The sequence below is a fragment of the Thalassophryne amazonica genome, chromosome 21 (genome assembly GCF_902500255.1).
Source record: "Thalassophryne amazonica chromosome 21, fThaAma1.1, whole genome shotgun sequence".
Taxonomy (NCBI): domain Eukaryota; kingdom Metazoa; phylum Chordata; class Actinopteri; order Batrachoidiformes; family Batrachoididae; genus Thalassophryne; species Thalassophryne amazonica.
Window position 1 is genome coordinate 35412261 of NC_047123.1, and position 20850 is coordinate 35433110.

Below are 20850 nucleotides of genomic sequence, written 5' to 3' on the forward strand. Positions count from 1 at the left end.
ATTGATCTGCTGATGGTTTTTGAAGTTAGTTGAAAAGCTAATCCACTATCAAAAAGTTATCTTCACTAATCGGTGGTTAGCAGATTAGCAGAACTGTGCCCACCACTGGAGGAAACCAGGCACCATCCCTACAGTGAAGCATGGTGGTGGCAGCATCATGTTGTGGGGATGTTTTTCAGCAGCAGGAACTGTGAGACTAGTCAGGATTGAGGGAAAAATGAATGCAGCAATGCACAGAGACATCCTGGATAAAAACCTGCTCCAGCGGGCTCTTGACCTCAGACTGGGGCGATGGTTCATCTTTCAGCAAGAGAATGACCCTCAGCACACAGCCAAGATATCAAAGAAGTGGCTTCAGGAAAACTCTGTGAATGTCCTTGATGTAATTGCTGGCAAAGGTGCATCAACAAAGTCAGATTAGTCTTTGAGGCCAGAAAACGCCGGGGCCAAGACAGTGAGATTGAGGCATCAAAAAGAAAAATCGGCCTTAAGTCCTCCAACCCTGTTTACATTCCAGGTCATGGGCAAAAGCCGCTTGTTTTCATTGTTTTTAAGGTCTTTTTTTTTTTTTTTTAATGGAAAGCAAAGTGATATTTGTCTGGCATTTCACTTTCTCTGTTTTTTTTTTTTAATGGAAAGCAAAGTGATATTTGTCTGGCATTTCACTTTCTCTGCTAATCCAAAAAAAAAAAAAAAAAAACTAGAGCATCACATTCATAGAGCACAAACCTTCGCCAGCACTAGTTTCCAGTTCCACAAATTTTTACCTTGGAGTAAATTTTCAAGGTCAAAGTCCTGTTCGAAGTGGATTTTCATAACTAAATTAGATGTGATCAAATGTCAGGAGGATGTATTTAGTTCATGCACTTGAAACAAAGTTTTTTGTGGTGTTGTCAGGTTTTTTTTTGGCGGGGGGGGGGGGGAGTTCAACTTTTTCATTTTCTGAATTATTTTTCAGATAATTTTCACAGAACAGAACACAGAACATATTATCTCTGCTATGCACAGTTTGTCGTTCCTTTTTGACACTTGGTTTCTGACTGATAACTGAAAGACAGACAAGAGTAAAATTGGAACCGCCATTCAGAAAATACAGAAAAATGAGAGTGATTGAGGTACTTTTGATTGAGATATAATGCAAAATGTTCACCAAGTGGGCTTTTCAATATTTAATTCAAATGACCACAAAATCCACAGTCTGGATCAGATCCAGATCAGACTTTGTCAGGTGATAGTGAGTGTCAGTCTGCAGCTCACTTTCAAATATGAGAGTGATTAGGGCATGTTTGATTAAGATATAATGCAAAATATACATTAAATGGAGTCTTCAAAGTGAAATTTAAATGGACACATAATGTGTAATCGGGATCATATTCAGATCTAACTTTGTTCATTGATAAAGGATACTATCCTACATAAGGATCTCAAATAGGAAAACATTTATTTATTCATTTTAGTTATGAATTTTTGAAAAAATGTTCAATGTTAAAGGATAGGGATTTTTCCAATTTTTCCTGACTTTCACCTTGAAAATTGAATCACTCCTTGCCTATCAGGATATGAATCCTCTGTAAAAAAAAAAAAAAAAAAAAAACTATCTGAAAAATTGTGGATTACAGGCTGTTCGCACAGTGGTGAAAACATAACCTCCACCCAACTTTGTTGGCAGAGGCAATTAGATGATTCACTGCTAAAAACTATGATCTGATCCACAAGTTGGTTTTGTGACCCATTACACCCCTTACTGACATGTACTGGTTGTCTGCCTGGGTGGTCACCATCCAGGATCCAAGGCAGCTCCATAGTCTGGTGGATGTGGTGATGTCTGGCACCAAACACATCAAAAACGACAACCCAAGGTGAGGTACTTTTTCAATGTAGAAACTGAAGAAACTGATCAACAGTGCTGGGTATACAGCTTGAGAGGTCACATAATTACAGACTACTATGTAGCCTACTATTTTTGATCGAAGATTGAAAAATAATATAAAACTAGCATGTTGCCTGTGTGGATCCACAGGCTCTACATTGGGTAGTGTTTATTAAATAGTTAGCTGCCATTTTTGAATTGGAATGCAGTGTGAGTCCAGAATGTTTTTAGAACCTTAGACCTCCTTGCACACACACACACACACACACACACACACACACACACACACACACACACACACACACCACTTCGCATGCATGCAGGGAGAGCTTTTTGTCTTTTCTGCATTCCACCACAAGCAGGTGCTTCTCTTTTTACACACCCACAAACAGAAACGGTGGCAGAAGACAAACGCACTACCGTTCTCACTCATGGTAACAGCAACATGACACTTAATTGAACTGACTAAACCAATTGAACTACAAAAATGCAATAAATCAATAACACTAACAACACCGTTAAACTAATATGAACCACAATAATGTTAAAAGCCCCAAAACCCCAAAATCCCATGGTGCATTGCAGCACAACGTCCATTGTTCACTGTTGCCAGCTAATATCACTAATTTCTCCAAAAGTATTAGTCCTATCAACTTTCCATTTTCGTAGCATTCATCTTTGACCCAAAATACATAAGCGTACCAGGTGGCAAATGGCAGCTCTCCCCAGTTTCTCCGTGATCACAGCCATACACATTGTGAACTTATCCCACCTGCTTGAAGTGATGTTCATCAGTGGCTGCTGAAGTCAGTGGCTGCAAGGAAAACCTGCACCCTCTCAGCCCTTTCTGGAACACTTTGGACACCACTGACATAGATTATACAATTGGTTTTTAAAAGCCTTATACACAAACTATTGATGATCCAGTGGATGCACAATTTTCGTTCATGGACAAATCTAGTCTTTAGTGCTCCTTTGAATGGTGCACAGAGTCCAGGTTGGGAGTCATGTCCTTAATGTAACACTAATGTAAGACTGTTGATGTGTTACCAAAATGTAAGGAAATGCTGTAATGTAAAACTGGATCAAACACTGAATAAAGCAGCTACACTTCACATATGAATCAAAATCTTTTTTTCTTACTCCAACTAGTGAAACGAGGTTTCAGACTTGAGGTTTGTTTTGTTTTTTGTTTTTTTATTTAACCAGGCTAGGGGAGGTGATGGTCTCACAGGACAAGTTGGAACATGACCAGCTGTTAAACAATTTCTCGGATACTCACTCGACTGAAAAGCCACCGAAAGCCGCCTGAATCTTACGAATGGTTTCCAACACGGAGGTGTTGTTTGTCCCGCGCCATGAGCGGCTGCGTCCCGACGCGCGAATCCGTCCGCACATCTTTCATTACAAAATCTCCTTTAACAGTGCAATGTGCCGATAAAGTGCTGATCCCGACCTCTTCTGAAACTTCTCTGCTAGTCACACGACATCCTGTATCAATAGAGCCTTAAATTTGGAAGTGATCTGCTCGTTTCAGCCTGTCGATGGTGCGCCCTCCGCCGCTGTGGGCTGTTTTTAATCCAGTTTTAATGGTACTTAATCCGTGTGATACCGATAGAATCTTCACCGAAAGCCATCTGAATCTTCCAAATGGTTTCCATCTGGCTGTCTGGCAGAGTTTCTGAAAAAATTTTCATGGAACAAAGCGGAAGTCGCTCTGCCATTCCTAAACAATAAAAATCCGACGAGGGGGGTGGACCAGTGCTCACTCAAAGCCTGCCCACAGGCGAATGACGCAACCGACAGGCGTGAAAAAACTCACGCATGCGCACAAAGGTTCAAGCTTGTCTGATACAAGCGCACATGATTCAAATCCATACAGTTTTTGAAAAAAATAAAAAGGTCAGATAGTTTTCTCACAGACCTTGTATGTTTCAAACATATTCAGAGACCACCAAATGACTTCCTGAACTCAAAGATGCCATATGTTCACTCTTTCGTGGTATCAATTTACATGCGTTCTTGTCAACCATGTCAATGCACATGTGTGTGCCGTCAGTGTTTGCAAATAAGAAGTATCGAGATAGCAGCAGAACTCTACACTTGACTTCAAACAAGGTATTGAGTTGTGCGTGGGTCAACTGCTCTGCGTTTCCACACGACACCAAAATTTAACATCACATGAACATTGGGCATGGAAATGACAACTGCTCAGGCTGGACACGAAATGCATTGCCCGCTTTACTCTGGCTGCAAGATAGGGCCCACAGAGAGGAAACAGTACAAACATATGGCTGAACAGAAGCTGTCACAGGATCAGAGCTGAAGATGAACCATAAAAAGAAACACTTTCACACAAATTACAAGTGGAGGGACAACTCATGCACAAATGTGTAAAAATTAAGTAGTCCAGACTCAGATGTTGACAACAGTGCTCAGTGATTTGACAAAACACACCAGGTCTTACCTCACAAACAGAAGCTCTTTGTCTTCATGTCCCGGAGGGTGTCTGAAATCTGAGGACAACCTGTCAATCTTCTTGTTTTTTCAACAGTTCCCAATCCTCTGCAGAGGTGGAAAACCAGAGGAGCATTATTCTTTTTTTTCATGTTTCTTCTGCAAATCCAAATGCAACAAGGTGCAAACAAAAGGAGCCATTAGCCGAATTTACTAAGGACATAAAACAGGGGTGGGCAACCTATTCCAGAAAGAGCCAAGAGGGTGCAGGTTTTCTTTGCAGCCACTGACTCCACCAGGTGATTTCACTGATTAACTGATTCCATCTGCTCAAAGTGATATTAATCAGTGATATTAATCAGTAAAATCACCTGGTGGAGTCAGTGGCTGCAAAGAAAACCTGCACCCTCTTGGCTCTTTCTGGAACAGGTTGCCCACCCCTGACATAAAACGAGGACCATTCAGGTTTAAAAGGGAATATATTTCCAGGATTGTCCAGACAGTCCACGGAATGTATTTGTGTCCAAAGTAAAATCTTTCATGTCACCCTGCAGAAATGAGCAGGTAATTCAAATTGTGCTTTCATTATTTTATTTAGTTATATTTAATATCTGCAGTCAGTTTTGCAATTAGTATTATGATTAATATTGTTATCAGGACACGGTGACATGAAAAGATACATGTATGATTTTTCTTACTGCGCTTGAAGACACGCCCACCGCAGGTGGTGGGGCGCCTTGATTAAGACGCCATGTTGCCAGATATGACGTGAAAACAAGTAACCATGCCAGTGAAACCATATCCCAGAATAATGGCTCGTCCTAAAACAGCTTAATTTAAGAAATGCATTGTTGTTCTTTTAAATCATAATAATAATAATTTGTCTTCCCTTGTACAGTTTAGTGGTGCAGCTTATCTTAAATTTCCATAACAATTGTGCATTTTTTGATAAATGCGTAGAATTTGATATACATATAGCCAAAGGTATTCCTAAGCCATTATGAATTGTCAATGTCACCCATGGCAGCCATTTGTCAAAATAAAAATTGAAAAATGCTACAGTCATATTGAAAAATACACCACATTATTTGCCTGATCATAAAAAATTCAAAAAGGTATAGTTTGGACTATCTATGACTGAATGACATGGACTTATGGGTTAAAAACAGCAAAAAATAAACATAAAGGTCAATTTCAGTTTGTACAGGGGTCAAGAATTAAAACTGTTCCAATTCTGATAAAAAGTGATTAAACTTATTAGTTGAGTTAGTAGGATTTAAAAGGAAATAGTTTGCACCATCTGTCATGCTGAGTTATAATGTTTGAAGGTAACATATGTCACAGAATCCAATGGACGTTGACCTTGTTTGACCTTTACTGGAGACAAAGCATTCAGCACAGTCAAGACTATTTCATTCATATTAGATATTATCAATATGTGTTAAATGCAAGAACTGTAAATTTTGCATTTTAAGAGTAAATACAGTAAGATAAGAATTGTGGAAAAATATGACTATCATAAAAACACTCAAGCCTGTCTTGTCTGTATTTTTTTTTATTTATCTTTTTAAAAATAACTAAACAAATGAATGCAAAATATCATTTCAAGGTTCATATCTATCTAGCTTTATATATATATATATATATATATATATATATATATATATATATATATATATATATATATATACGTATATAAAATAGCCAATGGCCTCTGTGTGCATGAGTATGGCTTCGATCATGACGAAAAATACATTTTCTCTGCTTCACTGACAACAAAAGTGCGAGTTACAAACAAACAATCACATTAGAAATGTTTGTTTGGCATGCTGGACAGTGACTCAGGCATTAATGAAAGACTCTGATGCACCAGGACTGCTCGGGTCTGCAGGACGTGACGTACGGTCGACATCTAAAAGACAAAAAACACATTCTTGATTTAATAATAATAATAAAAAAAAGCCTCAAAATTAAAAATCCTACACTTAAAAAAGTCTGATATTAACAGGGAAACCCTGTAAAATCACAACATAAAAAAACTGTAAAAAGAAAAATAATGGAATAGTAATTTGTGAACTGTGGAACAAAACTGAACTGTGAATTTAACCGTACAAATACGTTAAAATAATCATATACTTTTGCAGAATTTACAAATGAGTGTAGTTTGACCACAGAAAACCCAGAATAGCAAAGGCTATTTAAACCATTCTGTGATCACTTCACATCTAAATAGACAATTAATAGCTTATCTGTTCCATATATTTGCATTGAAATTATTAACATGCAAAAATAAAGAAGGGATTTATTTTGCATTGTAATCAATATTAATTAATAAGATAGATAGATAGATAGATAGATAGATAGATAGATAGATAGATAGATAGATAGATAGATAGATAGATAGATAGATAGATAGATAGATAGATAGATAGATAGATAGATAGATAGATAGATAGATAGATAGATAGATAGATAGATAGATAGATAGATAGATAGATAGATAGATAGATAGATAGATAGATAGATAGATAGATAGATAGATAGATAGATAGATAGATAGATAGATAGATAGATAGATAGATAGATTTGACTGTATTTGTCAGTAGGTCGTAGGTACTTTTAAACATGACAGTAACAAAATTTCATCTGTGTTTATGTAATTGTAATTGTAATGTTACAGCAAAAATAATGTTTGTGTTTGAATTTAAACTAGAGACGTTCGTTCTTGTCAAATCTCTGTAAAGTGGCCTGATTCTGTTCTCTCAGGCCAAGTGGTTAGTGTGCTTGGTGTCAGTGCGGAAGGTTCCCGGTTCAAACCCCACCCCTGCCATATTTCTTCATGTAATGTGGAGTTGTTGTCAGGAAGGGCATCCAGCAAAAAACCTGTGCCAAATCAACTCACCTTGGATCTGCTATGGCAACCCTGAGTGAAAACAAGGGAGCAGCGGAAGGGACTTACTACATGTGTAAATATTACAGAAAAAAAAATGTTTAATAACTGCATGGGCATGCTAATTCACCAGGAAAGGACCATTAAAATTAGAGGGGTTTTGTTGTTGTTGTTTGTAAATTACAACAGGTTTAAACTGTAAAATTCACATATTTTAACCAAAACCATTCACATATTCAATTGTAATTTTTACAAAACTCCCCTGGCAACCACAGCTGCCAGAATTATTCTGTGAAAACAAAATAATTTTTTTTTTACAGTGTACTTACTTCTTCTTCCAGGTATTCTCCTTATAAAGTTCAGCACACTGGAAGAGGAAGCACCACCACTTGTACTCTGGAACAGAAGCAAATAATTTCAAAATATTACATTCATTTGTTGCTGCTAGATTTCCAGATTATAACACACAATCCTGCAAATCAAATGTGTCAGGTTGTAAGTATGTAACGTGTCACAGGTTGGGGGATGAAATGAAAAACAGTCTTTACTTGTGTTCGATTGGAGCGTGAGCTTAATGTTGGTAACGTCCGTGCAAGAACAGCTCGGATCTACAAAAACAATTAAATTTACATCAATGTCAGTCAACGATCACATAACATTGTGTTGTATTTAATAATGTTAAGTGTTTAATATGCGGATACCTTTGAATCAAAAATTGTTCCAAAAAATAAAATAAAAAACCCCTGAAGAAAGAAAAACAAAAACACCAGTGTGAATTCTGCTGTTTGTGTCTTAATAAACAGAACACAGGACAAAATGTTTGGTTTTTACACACACAGTGATAAAGTGGTAAATACTTGTATCCAAAGTTTGGATACTCCTGTTAAAATGATCATTTTTGTTGATCATCTGATCATAATGGAAAAAAAACTGTCCTCTTTGTACAAAAATCTTTAAAAAAAAAAAATGATGTGCCTTAATTTCAAAATGAAATCAAAACTGTAAAGCATTATCAAATAAATAAAAAATGTAAAATACAAACTAAATGATAACAAAGAGTACATGCACCCTATAAACACTATGGAATCACTTTACCGTTCATTTGACTTTTGACCAGTCATGATAGACACATAAAAATTTTCAAGTCCTTGACTATTCCCTGGTATTCATGTCAATTAACAGAAATGGATACAGTATTACACAGTATTTGTGAAAATTATTTAGCTCATGACATTTGTTTTCTCTTTGCGATGAAATCTTATCATTTTAAAAATGAATAAACCAAAAAAACAGGCTTGACTTTTTAAATGCTGATATTTTTTAAAAACATACATTATTATTTTACCTTGGGTGTCAACACTTTTTAACATAAAACTGCACACACCACATAACCAAATATATTGCAACAGAGCATTTCAGCTTTCTCAGTAAGAAAGTACCTGCAGTGAATTGAAGAAGGCAAAGGCAATATGGATTCCTTTATTTGTTGGCGACGTCATGGTTCCGACTCCCAAACCCCAAGTCAGTCCAAACAAAGGAGTCAAAAAGGCCACACATCGAAGAATGACTATCAGTGCATTCTTCTCACCTGGCTGGGAAGCATCTCCAGCACCTCTTCTCAGCATTTTAATTAAAACCACGATTAGGATTATGAAGTTGATTAAGACTATGACTAAGGCAGGAACTACAAAGGCCAACAGGGCCATGGACTCGTGCCAGTTGAGCCAACAGGCCTCAGACCTCCTGATGTACATGTTTCCTGGTGCAGTGACGGCAACTGTAACAACAGCTATAATTAAAGGGCAACCGTAGCCCAAGCTGAATCCGACAGCCAACATGGCTTTCTTGGACATGTGGGAGAAGACCAGGAGTGTGCGGTAAAGCAGGAGAAGTGCTGACACAAGCATCCAAAAGAACAGGGCAAGGTAAAAGAAGTGCATAAAAAATGTCGCAGAGCTACATGGTCCAACTGGAGTATGATAGTCTTCTCCTGGGTTTTCGCCAGGATTTTTAGCAACCGCGGCACCAATGATGAAGCAGATGTCCGCAATCAACAGCGCCAGTGCAATATTAACAACTGAAACATGGCGCATGAAAGCAGTGCTGTTCCTGGTCACCGTTTTCCAAACATATCCTTCAATAATGAGACAAATAAGTAGGCTTGCCAACGATATCCCCACTCCAATATAAGTGATGATATCCAAAATCAGTCTGAGCGACTCAGGGATGCTGGTTGCCATCAGAATTGAGAAGGAGGTGAGATGGCTGCAGTTGCATGTTATGATATTGTCTATGTCAGAGACAAATGTGCATCCTTCATGGTCCCATGCACCAAGATCATCAAGAAGTCTGAAGTTCCAGAAGACGCACTGTGCGTTTTGCTTCAGGGAGTTGTTCACTTTGGTAAAGCTCATGGTGACATCATTAATCGTTGCATTTGTTGAGACAAGCATCACAGCAGCGTTGATGGTGTCATTGAGAGTTTTGTTGGTGGTAACACTGAAGCTGCTGACATTGAAGCTAGCGTTCCGTGGTGGTAGGGCATTACGCAAGGTGGCAAAGACAATGGTGGTGATAAAAATGTCAACGGTATTTGTGTTTGGAATGTCAATGGTGACAGTGGAGTTCAGGTTTGCACTGAAGGAGTTGTCAAAGGTGGTTCTGTTAAGGAGGATGTTTTGAGTTTGAATGGTAAATTCTCCAACCAGCACTTTAGACAGTCTCTCCAAGGAAGCCAGCAAAGTGGAGCTGGCATTCAGGGTTTCATTTGCATTAAGAATGTTCCAAGACTCCCTTGCATCATCACCAATGATGATTTCCACTGTTTGTAGTATATCCTGTAGACAAAAAGACAGTCAGAGCCATAAATTATCTCAGAACACTGCAGGACAAAACTACACTGACAAAATACATCCAGCGGTCGACTGAAAGGTTTCGTCTCCAGTGCAATCATTTAAAAAACAAGCAAGATATTAAAGTTAATCTGGTACAAGAATAATCCTTTATGAATTGACTATTTCAGCACCAAAAGGTTTTTGCCTACAATTTGAGACATGCACTTGTCTTCAATATAACATGCACACAGTGGTTTGTAATTAATACATGGTGTGTGTTTGAAACAATGTGCGGTTGCAGAATTCCTCATGGAACTCCTTAAGGAACACTTTGCACTAATGATGCAGAGGTGCAAGCAGCTGTGCATCACTGGTGCTGAGCGAAGACACAAAATTCTTTCACCAAAGGGATCCAAAAATGGAAGAAACAAAAGGTGACCACATGAGAAAGTAATGACACTGCCTAACAGAAAAGATTCCATGTTTTAAGCAGATCTCGTATCCATGTGAGCATCTTGCTGGTTATTGAAATAGTCACCCGGGATTTAAAAGTTTTCAGCAGACCCTCGTATATCCATCTCAAAAGTGGATAAGGGACTGAAGGCTGAATTTACCTGCATGACAGTCTTGTTGACAGCAGTTGCAACACTGGCAACATTTTTGATAATGTCAACAACAGCCATGATGGTTGCAGATGAATTCGTAACTTCTCTTGATTTGCTCTGGACAACAGCATTTAGTTTTGCCACAATTTCTGGCACATCTTTCTGAACCGCATCCTGAAAGAAACGATGTTATTAGGAAAACAAGAGTGCAACAAATGCTCGAGATTTTCCAAAGAGGTGAGACAAGATAAATGAGGCAAACAGAATGCATTCTTTTGTCTGGCCATAAGAAATAAGTCAATCAAATAAAGAGCAAATAAATTTGTCCACAGTGAAATTAAATATATACATAAAGTTTTATCTTTTTTTAATACTTGTATTTGTGAAATAAAAGATATTGAGTATTTAACCATGACAGGATTTTTTCCCCCCCCAAATTTATATTTTAAAACAGAAAGAAACATGATAGCCAAGTGGTTAGTGCACTTGTCGATTTAAGACCACCCCTGTCCATCCTCCATGTAATGTGGAGTTTTGTCGGGAAGGGCATCCAGTGTAAAACTTGTGCCAAATCAACATGCAGATCCATATTGGATCAACTGAAAGAACTTACCACAGTAGATTGTAGAACTTTATTAATCCCTTGGGAAGACTCCCTTGGGGAAATTGACATTCCAGCAGCATTATATAGCAGCACACAGGGTAAGAAGCACACAGAATATCAAAAGTAGAAGTAGAAAACAATTTGCAAAATGTAAATACAAATATAAATACCAGAAATACTGCTTGTTACTGGCTACTACTGTTCCTCTCCTTCCCGTCCCGTGTCTTCCGGTTACTCGTCCTCCCCCTGAGTGAGGAGTTGTACAGTCTGATGGCCTGAGGGACAAAGGAGGTTTTCAGTCTGTTGGTCCTGCACTTGGGAAGGAGCAGTCTGTGGCTGAAGAGGCTCCTCTGGTTGCTGATAACGGTGTGCAGAGGGTGACTGGCATGTGACTGCATGTTAAAAGCCATCTGTCTTACTGTACACACAAAAATACTTTTATCCATCTCACATGTCTTACTGTCTGCAATCTGTGACATAAGAACCTGGTGCCGTTGGTGTCAGTAAAATGACAGGACAACTTTTCCCATATGCTGTTTTAGCTGCTCTGATTGATCTTTTCAGATTGTTCCTTGCTATATTATATGCTTCAGCATCACCTGATCTGAATGTGTCATCATGAAGCCTCAACAGTCATCCAATCAATGCATTTTTTTATAAAACCCAGCACAGTCTCTGTATATTCCTCTTGGTCTATACAGTCCCCAGATGATGCTACCTCCTTGAAAATGCTTCATTGTAGACATTCAAAGCAGACCTGTAAAGATGGAAGAGCCTCCTGGAGCTACATTCTCATGTCCGTCACTACTGGAGGCTCGTGCTTCACTTTGGGCCTGTATGCAGGCTTCAGCAGGGTACTCAAGTGGTCAGAGCTGCCCATGTGAGGCAAGGGGTCTGCAGTGTATGCATTCACAATGATCCAGTGCATTCTTCCCTCTTGCTGCATATGTAACATGCTGGTGGAAATGAGGGAGAACAGTGTTGTCTAGGTTCCCAGGAATGATAAGAAACATCTGGATGGGCTGTATGTATACTCAACAAAAATATAAATGCAACACTTTTGGTTTTGCTCCCATTTTGTATGAGATGAACTCAAAGATCTAAAACTTTTCCACATACACAATATCACCATTTCCCTCAAATATTGTTCACAAACCAGTATAAATCTGTGATAGTGAGCACTTCTTCTTTGCTGAGATAATCCATCCCACCTCACAGGTGTGCCATATCAAGATGCTGATTAGACACCATGATTAGTGCACAGGTGTGCCTTAGACTGCCCACAATAAAAGGCCACTCTGAAAGGTGCAGTTTTATCACACAGCACAATGCCACAGATGTCGCAAGATTTGAGGGAGCGTGCAATTGGCATGCTGACAGCAGGAATGTCAACCAGAGCTGTTGCTCGTGTATTGAATGTTCATTTCTCTACCATAAGCCGTCTCCAAAGGCGTTTCAGAGAATTTGGCAGTACATCCAACCAGCCTCACAACTGCAGACCACATGTAACCACACCAGCCCAGGACCTCCACATCCAGCATGTTCACCTCCAAGATCGTCTGAGACCAGCCACTCGGACAGCTGCTGAAACAAACAATCGGTTTGCATAACCAAAGAATTTCTGCACAAACTGTCAGAAACCGTCTCAGGGAAGCTCATCTGCATGCTCGTCGTCCTCATTGGGGTCTTGACCTGACTCCAGTTCGTCGTTGTAACCGACTTGAGTGGGCAAATGCTCACATTCGCTGGCCTTTGGCATGTTGTAGAGGTGTTCTCTTCACGGATGATGCGAAGGAGATGTGTTGCACTGCATGAGGCAAATGGTGGTCACACCAGATACTGACTGGTATCCCCCCCCAATAAAACAAAACTGCACCTTTCAGAGTGGCCTTTTATTGTGGGCAGTCTAAGGCACACCTGTGCACTAATCATGGTGTCTAATCAGCATCTTGATATGGCACACCTGTGAGGTGGGATGGATTATCTCAGCAAAGGAGAAGTGCTCACTATCACAGATTTAGACTGGTTTGTGAACAGTATTTGAAAGTAAATGAAATGAAAGGAACATGTCACTGGGAATTCCCCAGAATGTGACATCATTGTGGCACTTCCCTGTGCTGTAAGGACAGGAGGTGGGTCACATCTCATGGATAGTACATGAGAAGCTGGCTATATTTGCTGCTCTCTCCCTTTTGGTTTTATTCAAACAGCTGTAAATTTGTCACGTCACAAAAACCAAAGTTGCTCCAACTTCCCTGGATGAGCACAGTACAATAGTGAGCAGGCTCTGCAGTAGTGAATTGTATTTTTCATAAAGAATTAGTTGCAAACTGTAGAAGGTCACCTACCTGTGACTCAATCAACAACTCGTTGACTTCTATTAGGATACAAGTGTCCTCCTTCAGTTTCCACTTCCCATTGCTCTCACAGACAGCGGTCTTGCTTCCCTTCTGATCCGGGTTACATTCTATTGTGGAGATGTCACCTGCTTGTCCAATTCCATACTCAGTATCCTTACATACAGCACCTGAAAAATTAAAAATTACAATTAGTGTTACAAAGAGAAGACAGAGATAATCGTTGTTAGCAACATTAATCTTACCCCCTTTGAAAATTGTAATTGTTGTTGTTATTTCGTAGCCTTTTGGGTCATCAACCCTGCATACAAAACTTAAAGGTGTGTCGCAGTTATTCAGGGTGTAATTATGCTGGATGCAATAGTCTCCACTTTTATCGGGAACCACCTCTGCAGACATTTAATAATGTTGAGATTCATTGCAAAAACAAAAAAAAATTGTATCTCAGGCATTTACAGCATCAATTTGGACTAACTTGTGTCTAAAACCGTTGCGTCTCTAAACAGTTTGACTCTGTAGTTGGACTGAACACAGCACATGAGAGGTTCTCTTGGTCCTTCAATGCATCCAACATTAACTCGACTTGGCACTCGCACATTTGGAACTTGTCTGATCGCCACTCCTTCTTGAAGATCTGCTTGTTGTAAGAAATCCAATGCTTTTCCCACCAGAGTACATTCATAATTCCCTGTGAGACAAAGAAATAAATATCAAACAGTGCTGGTGGAATTTTGGGAAACAGACCTCTGAATAACTTTTACTTCACAAAGTTCTTCCGGCCTGACTGAATGTTACTCTGAAATATTCCACCCAGTGCAAAGAGCGCTCAGCGCTACACATTCCTACGTTCCTCCCAAGAGTTCCAGTTTTCCTGTCACAGAGTGTACGCCTGCGAAGAGCTTATGAAGACATGAGGTCACTCAACAGAGCTGTTTGACAATGCTGCTATCTTTCGTGGAGAACAAATGTAAGGCAATAATCATAGTTAAACCCCCCCATGGCTTGTAGGTGACTATATAGGATAGGAGGAATTATATCTTGGTTGCCCCAATCATTCATTCAGGTATTTCAGAACAAAAGATTTACAACCATTGATATGTATAATTCAAGCAGAGTGGTTGGTGTCATTTTGTGAGCTTGCTCACAACTATCTACTCATTTTTATTAGTAGTAATAGTAGTACGATCATTAAAATGAGCTTGTTGTGACTTACCGCTGTCAGCGAGAATGACGTTTTTGATTTCTAGTGTCGATTCGCTGTCAGAAGTTATTATTGTGACCCTTGAATTATCTGTCAATTTCTTTCCGTTGATTATCCACACAGAACCAGACAGCTGTCCCACATCAAAGTTGTCAGGTTGACCGCATGTCACTTGTAGTTTGTTTCCGGTGTAGGTGATGTTTGGAGAGTGGCTGAATGGCTCAGAACCTATGGACAAAGTGGAAAAGGAGCAATAAACAACTGAGTCAATTTAAGAAGAATTTAATTTAATAAAAAAAAACTGACGATGGGGTTTGGGTAGAATTTATTACTTACTTTTGTAAAATGCATAAACTCCAATGACTGGAGCAACAACCTTTATTTCTTCTTTAAGTTTTTCATTTGCGCTAATAATTTGACTAGAAATAACTGTTGTTGTTTCCACAACAAATGCAGTAATTACGCTTCCTGGGCTGGAAAATAAAACATAATCCAAGTTAACTTAATGTCAAATCCTTGCTGATTTTTCCTTTGTCAGAAAATGCTATACCTGTATTTCTGTACAAAAGAACTGATGAATCCTGTTAGTCCACTGTACACATCATTTAACTGTGGAAAAGATCATGATATATTGACACTATAATACTGGTCATGAACCAAACAACCATTCAAACCAGAAGTTCTGTTTTCATCAGTGTACGTACCACTGGCTCAATCTTTGATGTAAGTTCCATGTATTCAGCACTTGTGGAGTCACTCAGTTCTGTTGTGTATTGTAGGTCTAATGTGACCGACACTTGCACTTGGAATACTGTTTAACAGATGAAGATGAAAAATTACAAAAGATATGGCTGCAAGTTTCTCTTTTTGTCAGTCACCTATCGACAGAGACAGACTAATACAGGTGAACCAAACTTACCCACTCGCACACCTACAGACAATTTAAAGTTTCCAATCCACCTAACCTGCATGTGTTTGGATGTGGGAGGTAGCCGGAGCACCCGGATGAAACCCACGCAAACATGGAATGAACATGCAAACTCCACATAGGTGGGAATCGATCCTGTGACCTTGCTGTGAGGCAACAGTTCTAACCACTAAGCCACCATGCTACCCATCCTTATTTTAGTGTGACAAATTTTAAAGAGTCAGTGGAAGAACAGATAAAACCCTCCAGAAAAAAAACAAGCTAAACCCTGAAAACATTCCTGAATACACTTGTGAAGAAATAAAGTGAGTGACATCAGCTGTATTATTTTCACATACTGTGTAAACCAAACTTACATTCTGAGAATTTCTAAATTATTTTGAAGGTGGAAATCTACAGAATTACATTCTAAAATATAATAATATGACAGAATGGCAGAAAGAGCAACGTGTGGACTATCTGAATCAAAAGTAAAAATATAACGCAATGCTAAAATATCCTCAGACATATGAGCATGTCATCAATGAAAGAGTGTGTGTAGAGAATGTGACCTTTTGACTCCTTAGAATAGGTCAAGGTTAGTGATCTTTGGACTTGCCCAAGGTCTATGTCCCAAGAATGTTCCCTGTGAATTTGAAGACCCTGGCAGTAATAGGACTGGAGTTATGCTGAGCAAGGACAGACAGAAAATCTTCACAATACCTGATGGCCAAATTTTGGCCTCAGGTAATTAGTCAGCCACATGAACACAATCTTTTTTTTCATACAAATTTATTTACATACATGTGTTTACTGTGTTAAAATTAAAGGTACAACCATCCATTTATTACCCAAGGCCAAAATATGGCTGTCAGGTATTGCAAAGACCGTCTGTACATCCATCTGTCTGTGCTCAGCATAACTCCAGTCCTATTACTGCCAGAGTCTTCAAATTCACAGGGAGCATTCGTAGGACACAGACCTTGGACAAGTACAAAGGTGGTTAACCTGGGCCTATTCTAAGGGGTCAAAAGGTCACATTCTTTCTACACACACTTTCATTGATGACATGCTCATATGCCAGAGGGTATTTTAACATTGGTTTGTATTTTATTTTGGTTTATAAGACAGAAGAGACTCTTGAAATTGTTTTGGCCAAAATTCAATCAGGAGATACAACAATTTGATTTTGTTTGATTTGTTGTTGTTGTTTTTTCATTCCAGTATTGATTAATTAATTATTTGTCACTCCTCCCATAAATCAAAAAAACAAGACTAAATTTTCTACCTAGTTATGTCATGTGGATGCTGCCTCCTACCAAAGGCCCAGTATATGTAATTCACATAAGAATTATGTGACTTGCTCCAATTTTCCAAATAATATCGCAGTAATGGCAACATTTATTGAGAACCCGACTATTGTGTTGATTTTGTATTGATGTTCTGACATGTTTGTGAAATTGCTCATGTTATCTGGAAAAAGAAAAAAATGAAAACAAGAAGCTCCACCAAAAAAAAAAAAAAAAATTTGTTGTGTAAAAGTTGCTTTTTAGAGACATACCTCTTCCAACTGTTGCAGTGACTGTGCTGGCACGTGTTGCAGTAGCTGGTGGTGAATATGAAAAGAATAATTTTGCAGCAGTGTATCATTGAAGTTGAGTGATATTATCTTTAACATAAAGATGAATTACTGTTCACATGAATTGCCCATCACAAATTCTGAAAAACCTAGTGGTAAACTAGCATGTTGCCCGTGGGGATCCATGGGCTCTAGATTGGGTAGTGTTTATAAAATAGGTAGCTGCCATTTTTCAAGGGCAGTGATAAATTGTGCAAAGTTTCTATAATGAGTTGGAATGATGTGAGTCCAGACAACAGTTTTTAGAGGAAGAACTCAACCATTTTATTTCCTGTTAATTACATAATTTTTTAAGTTAATTTACTGACTCAATGTATTTATAAATTGTTTAGGTTCTTGTTATCATATACACACTATTATTACTATTATTGTCATCATCAACAACAGTATCATTAGTATTATCATTATTATTATTATTCGATTTTATTATGACTTCTATTTTGTCATTTGATTTTTAATTAGACCACAATGGAAATAAGTGTTTTCACTTTCTTGTATCATCCGTGTATTTTTAATGTATTTACAATCATATGATTTACTTATATTGAACTTACTAAATAAAGTCATGCACAAACATACACAGACGCCACTTCACTTTTAAGATATAGATGATTTACCACCCCCTGCTGGAATGGGATGTGAGTCTAGAATGTAATTATCAGCACCCATTGTTCAGTGTTGTTATTGCTATATATGATATTATCCACAGTTTCTCCAAAAATATTAGTCTTATCAACATTACATTTTTGCAGTGCTCATCCTTGACCCAAAATACATAAGCATACCAAATAGCAAATGTCAGCTATCACCAGTGATCCGCCATCGAACTCATACACACGCACATACACATACATGCAGACAGAGGCCACTTGGCTATCATAATATAGATTTAAGGGTAGTTCTGCGTGACACAGTGCTGAGATCTGGAGGAAAAACAGTTGAACATTAGGTCCTTCAAAACAGCAGAAATGTTTCTGTACCCTTCCCAGATTTCTGCCTCTAGACAATCCTGTCTTGGAGGTCTACAGACAATTCCATTGACTGCATACTTGGTTTGTGCTCTGACATGCATTGTCAACTGTGGGCCCTTATATGTAGATAGGTGTGTGCCTTTTCAAATCATGTCAAATCAACTGAATTTAACCCAGGTGGACTCCAATTAAGTTGTAGAAACATCTCAAGGATGATCAGTGGAAACAGGATGCATAAGCTACATTTTGGAGCTTCATGGCAAAGGTTGTGAATACTATGTGATTTATTAGTTTTTTATTTTAAATAAATTTGCAAAATTCTGAAAAAACTTCTCACATTGTTATTATGGGGTACAGTGTGTAGAATTAATTAATTTCATTCATTGTGATATATGGTTGTAAGAAAAAAAGCGGAAAATGTGAAGAGCTGTGAATACTTTCTGCATGCACTGTAAGTAGTGAGAATAATGTATTGAAGTATTTAACAATTTCAAACATGCAGCAATTAGTTAGCCATATGCTTTATTTCTCAAATGGAGAAATCCCCTTAACCCCCCCCCCCCAAAAAACTAAAAAGACGCAAAGCATGACAATGACAATGGTAAATAGTTAATATTGGTGTTGTTGTCATGTTCACATGTGGTGTTGCAATAGGGGCTGAATCTGGTAAAAAGAAAAAAATTATTTATTCCACAAATACAGTGAGCATGGATAAGGTGAATCACAAAGCTGTTTCAGACATACAGTAATGAGTACAGTAATATTCCCCATAACCCTGAATCTGAACACTTACTGGTAAGTGCAGTTGTCCGTGTAGTTGTACGTGATGTTGCAACAGAGGTCTTTTCTGTCCAGATCACATTAATTGTGTGTTATTATTGATAATTTAAATGATTAAACTTTGAAGACCTAAAGTGGTTTCCTTCAATACAATAATCAATGATTAAGTCTTTAAAATAACCAAGGTAAACAATGGTTATTAGACACTTACTTGTTATTGCAGTTATTGTTGGTGTTGTTTCAGTTGTTGTTCTGGTCACATCTGATGGTGTAAGAGGGGTTGCATCTGGAAAAATTTCACCATTTCACAAATACAGTGAGCATGATAAGATGAATTACTGAATGACTTAAAACATATTGGAAAGAATGTTACCCATCCCCTCATTTCTCAACACTTATGTGTCAAAGAAATCATCAGTGTTATTGTGGGTGGTGCAGCAATACAGGCTGAGTAGACAAAGGTCATACTGTATCTTAATTATATGTTTTTAGTGAGAACTGAAATAAGTTTATAAAAGATTCCCAAAAAAAAACTAAAAAGAAGTCAACAGCTGTTGTTTGACACTTATGCAGTGACTGTTGGTGTTGTTTCAGCTGTTGTTTTGGTCACATCTGATGTTGTAAGAGGGGTTTAATCTGGAAAAGTGATATCATTCCACAAAAACAGTGAGCATGATAAGTTGAATTATTGAATGACTTAAAAATATACTGGAAAGAATGTTACCCATCCCCTTATTTCTCAACTTATGTGTCAAAGAAATCGTCAGTGATATTGTGGGTGGTGCAGCAGTAAATGTTGAGTAGGCAAAGATCATACTGTATCTTAATTATATGTTTTTAGTGAGAATTGAAACAAAATTATAAATATTCCAAAATACTAAAAAGCTTGTGTAAAGTGGACTGTTCCATTACAAAAAGAAAGTCAAAAGTTATTGTTTGACACTTACTTGTTGTTACAGTTATTGTTGGTGTTGCTTCAGTTGTTGTTCTGGTCACATCTGATGGTGTAAGAGGGGTTGTATCTGGAAAAATTTCACCATTTCACAAATACAGTGAGCATGATAAGATGAATTACTGAATGACTTAAAAACATATTGGAAAGAATGTTACCCATCCCCTCATTTCTCAACACTTATGTGTCAAAGAAATCATCAGTGTTATTGTGGGTGGTGCAGCAATACAGGTTGAGTAGACAAAGGTCATACTGTATCTTAATTATATGTTTTTAGTGAGAATTGAAACAAAATTATAAATATTCCAAAATACTAAAAAGCTTGTGTAAAGTGGACTGTTCCATTACAAAAAGAAAGTCAAAAGTTATTGTTTGACACTTACTTGTTGTTACAGTTATTGTTGGTGTTGTTTCAGTTGTTGTTCTGGTCACATCTGATGGTGTAAGAGGGGTTGTATCTGGAAAAATTTCACCATTTCACAAATACAGTGAGCATGATAAGATGAATTACTGAATGACTTAAAAACATATTGGAAAGAATGTTACCCATCCCCTCATTTCTCAACACTTATGTGTCAAAGAAATCATCAGTGTTATTGTGGGTGGTGCAGCAATACAGGCTGAGTAGACAAAGGTCATACTGTATCTTAATTATATGTTTTTAGTGAGAACTGAAATAAGTTTATAAAGATTCCCCAAAAAAACTAAAAAGAAGTCAACAGCTATTGTTTCACACTTATGCAGTGACTGTTGGTGTTGTTTCAGCTGTTGTTTTGGTCACAT

The 20850-nt window shown here is 38.0% G+C and overlaps 1 protein-coding gene across 7 annotated transcripts in view; it reads right to left on the reverse strand.

Annotated features, from left to right (window-relative positions):
* Positions 1-6028: 6028 nt before the first annotated feature.
* Positions 6029-20850, reverse strand: part of LOC117502975 (adhesion G protein-coupled receptor F5-like) — a 28271-nt gene continuing 13449 nt past the window's right edge. For 5 of the 7 annotated variants that reach the window (XM_034162122.1, XM_034162120.1, XM_034162119.1 and 2 more), the window contains 18 exons: positions 20451-20525; positions 20063-20137; positions 19327-19401; positions 19129-19182; positions 17287-17331; positions 15523-15629; positions 15369-15427; positions 15155-15291; positions 14831-15046; positions 14093-14305; positions 13863-14006; positions 13609-13787; positions 10666-10830; positions 8657-10054; positions 7919-7960; positions 7766-7825; positions 7547-7613; positions 6029-6239 (listed from right to left, as the gene is read on the reverse strand). In XM_034162122.1, the coding sequence (XP_034018013.1) occupies positions 6169-6239; positions 7547-7613; positions 7766-7825; positions 7919-7960; positions 8657-10054; positions 10666-10830; positions 13609-13787; positions 13863-14006; positions 14093-14305; positions 14831-15046; positions 15155-15291; positions 15369-15427; positions 15523-15629; positions 17287-17331; positions 19129-19182; positions 19327-19401; positions 20063-20137; positions 20451-20525 (3182 nt within the window). In that variant the 3' untranslated portion in view covers positions 6029-6168. Of the gene's footprint in view, positions 6240-7229; positions 7251-7546; positions 7614-7765; positions 7826-7918; positions 7961-8656; positions 10055-10665; positions 10831-13608; positions 13788-13862; positions 14007-14092; positions 14306-14830; positions 15047-15154; positions 15292-15368; positions 15428-15522; positions 15630-17286; positions 17332-19128; positions 19183-19326; positions 19402-20062; positions 20138-20450; positions 20526-20850 lie in introns of all 7 variants that reach the window. The other 2 variants (XM_034162118.1, XM_034162121.1) reach the window with 2 other exon arrangements.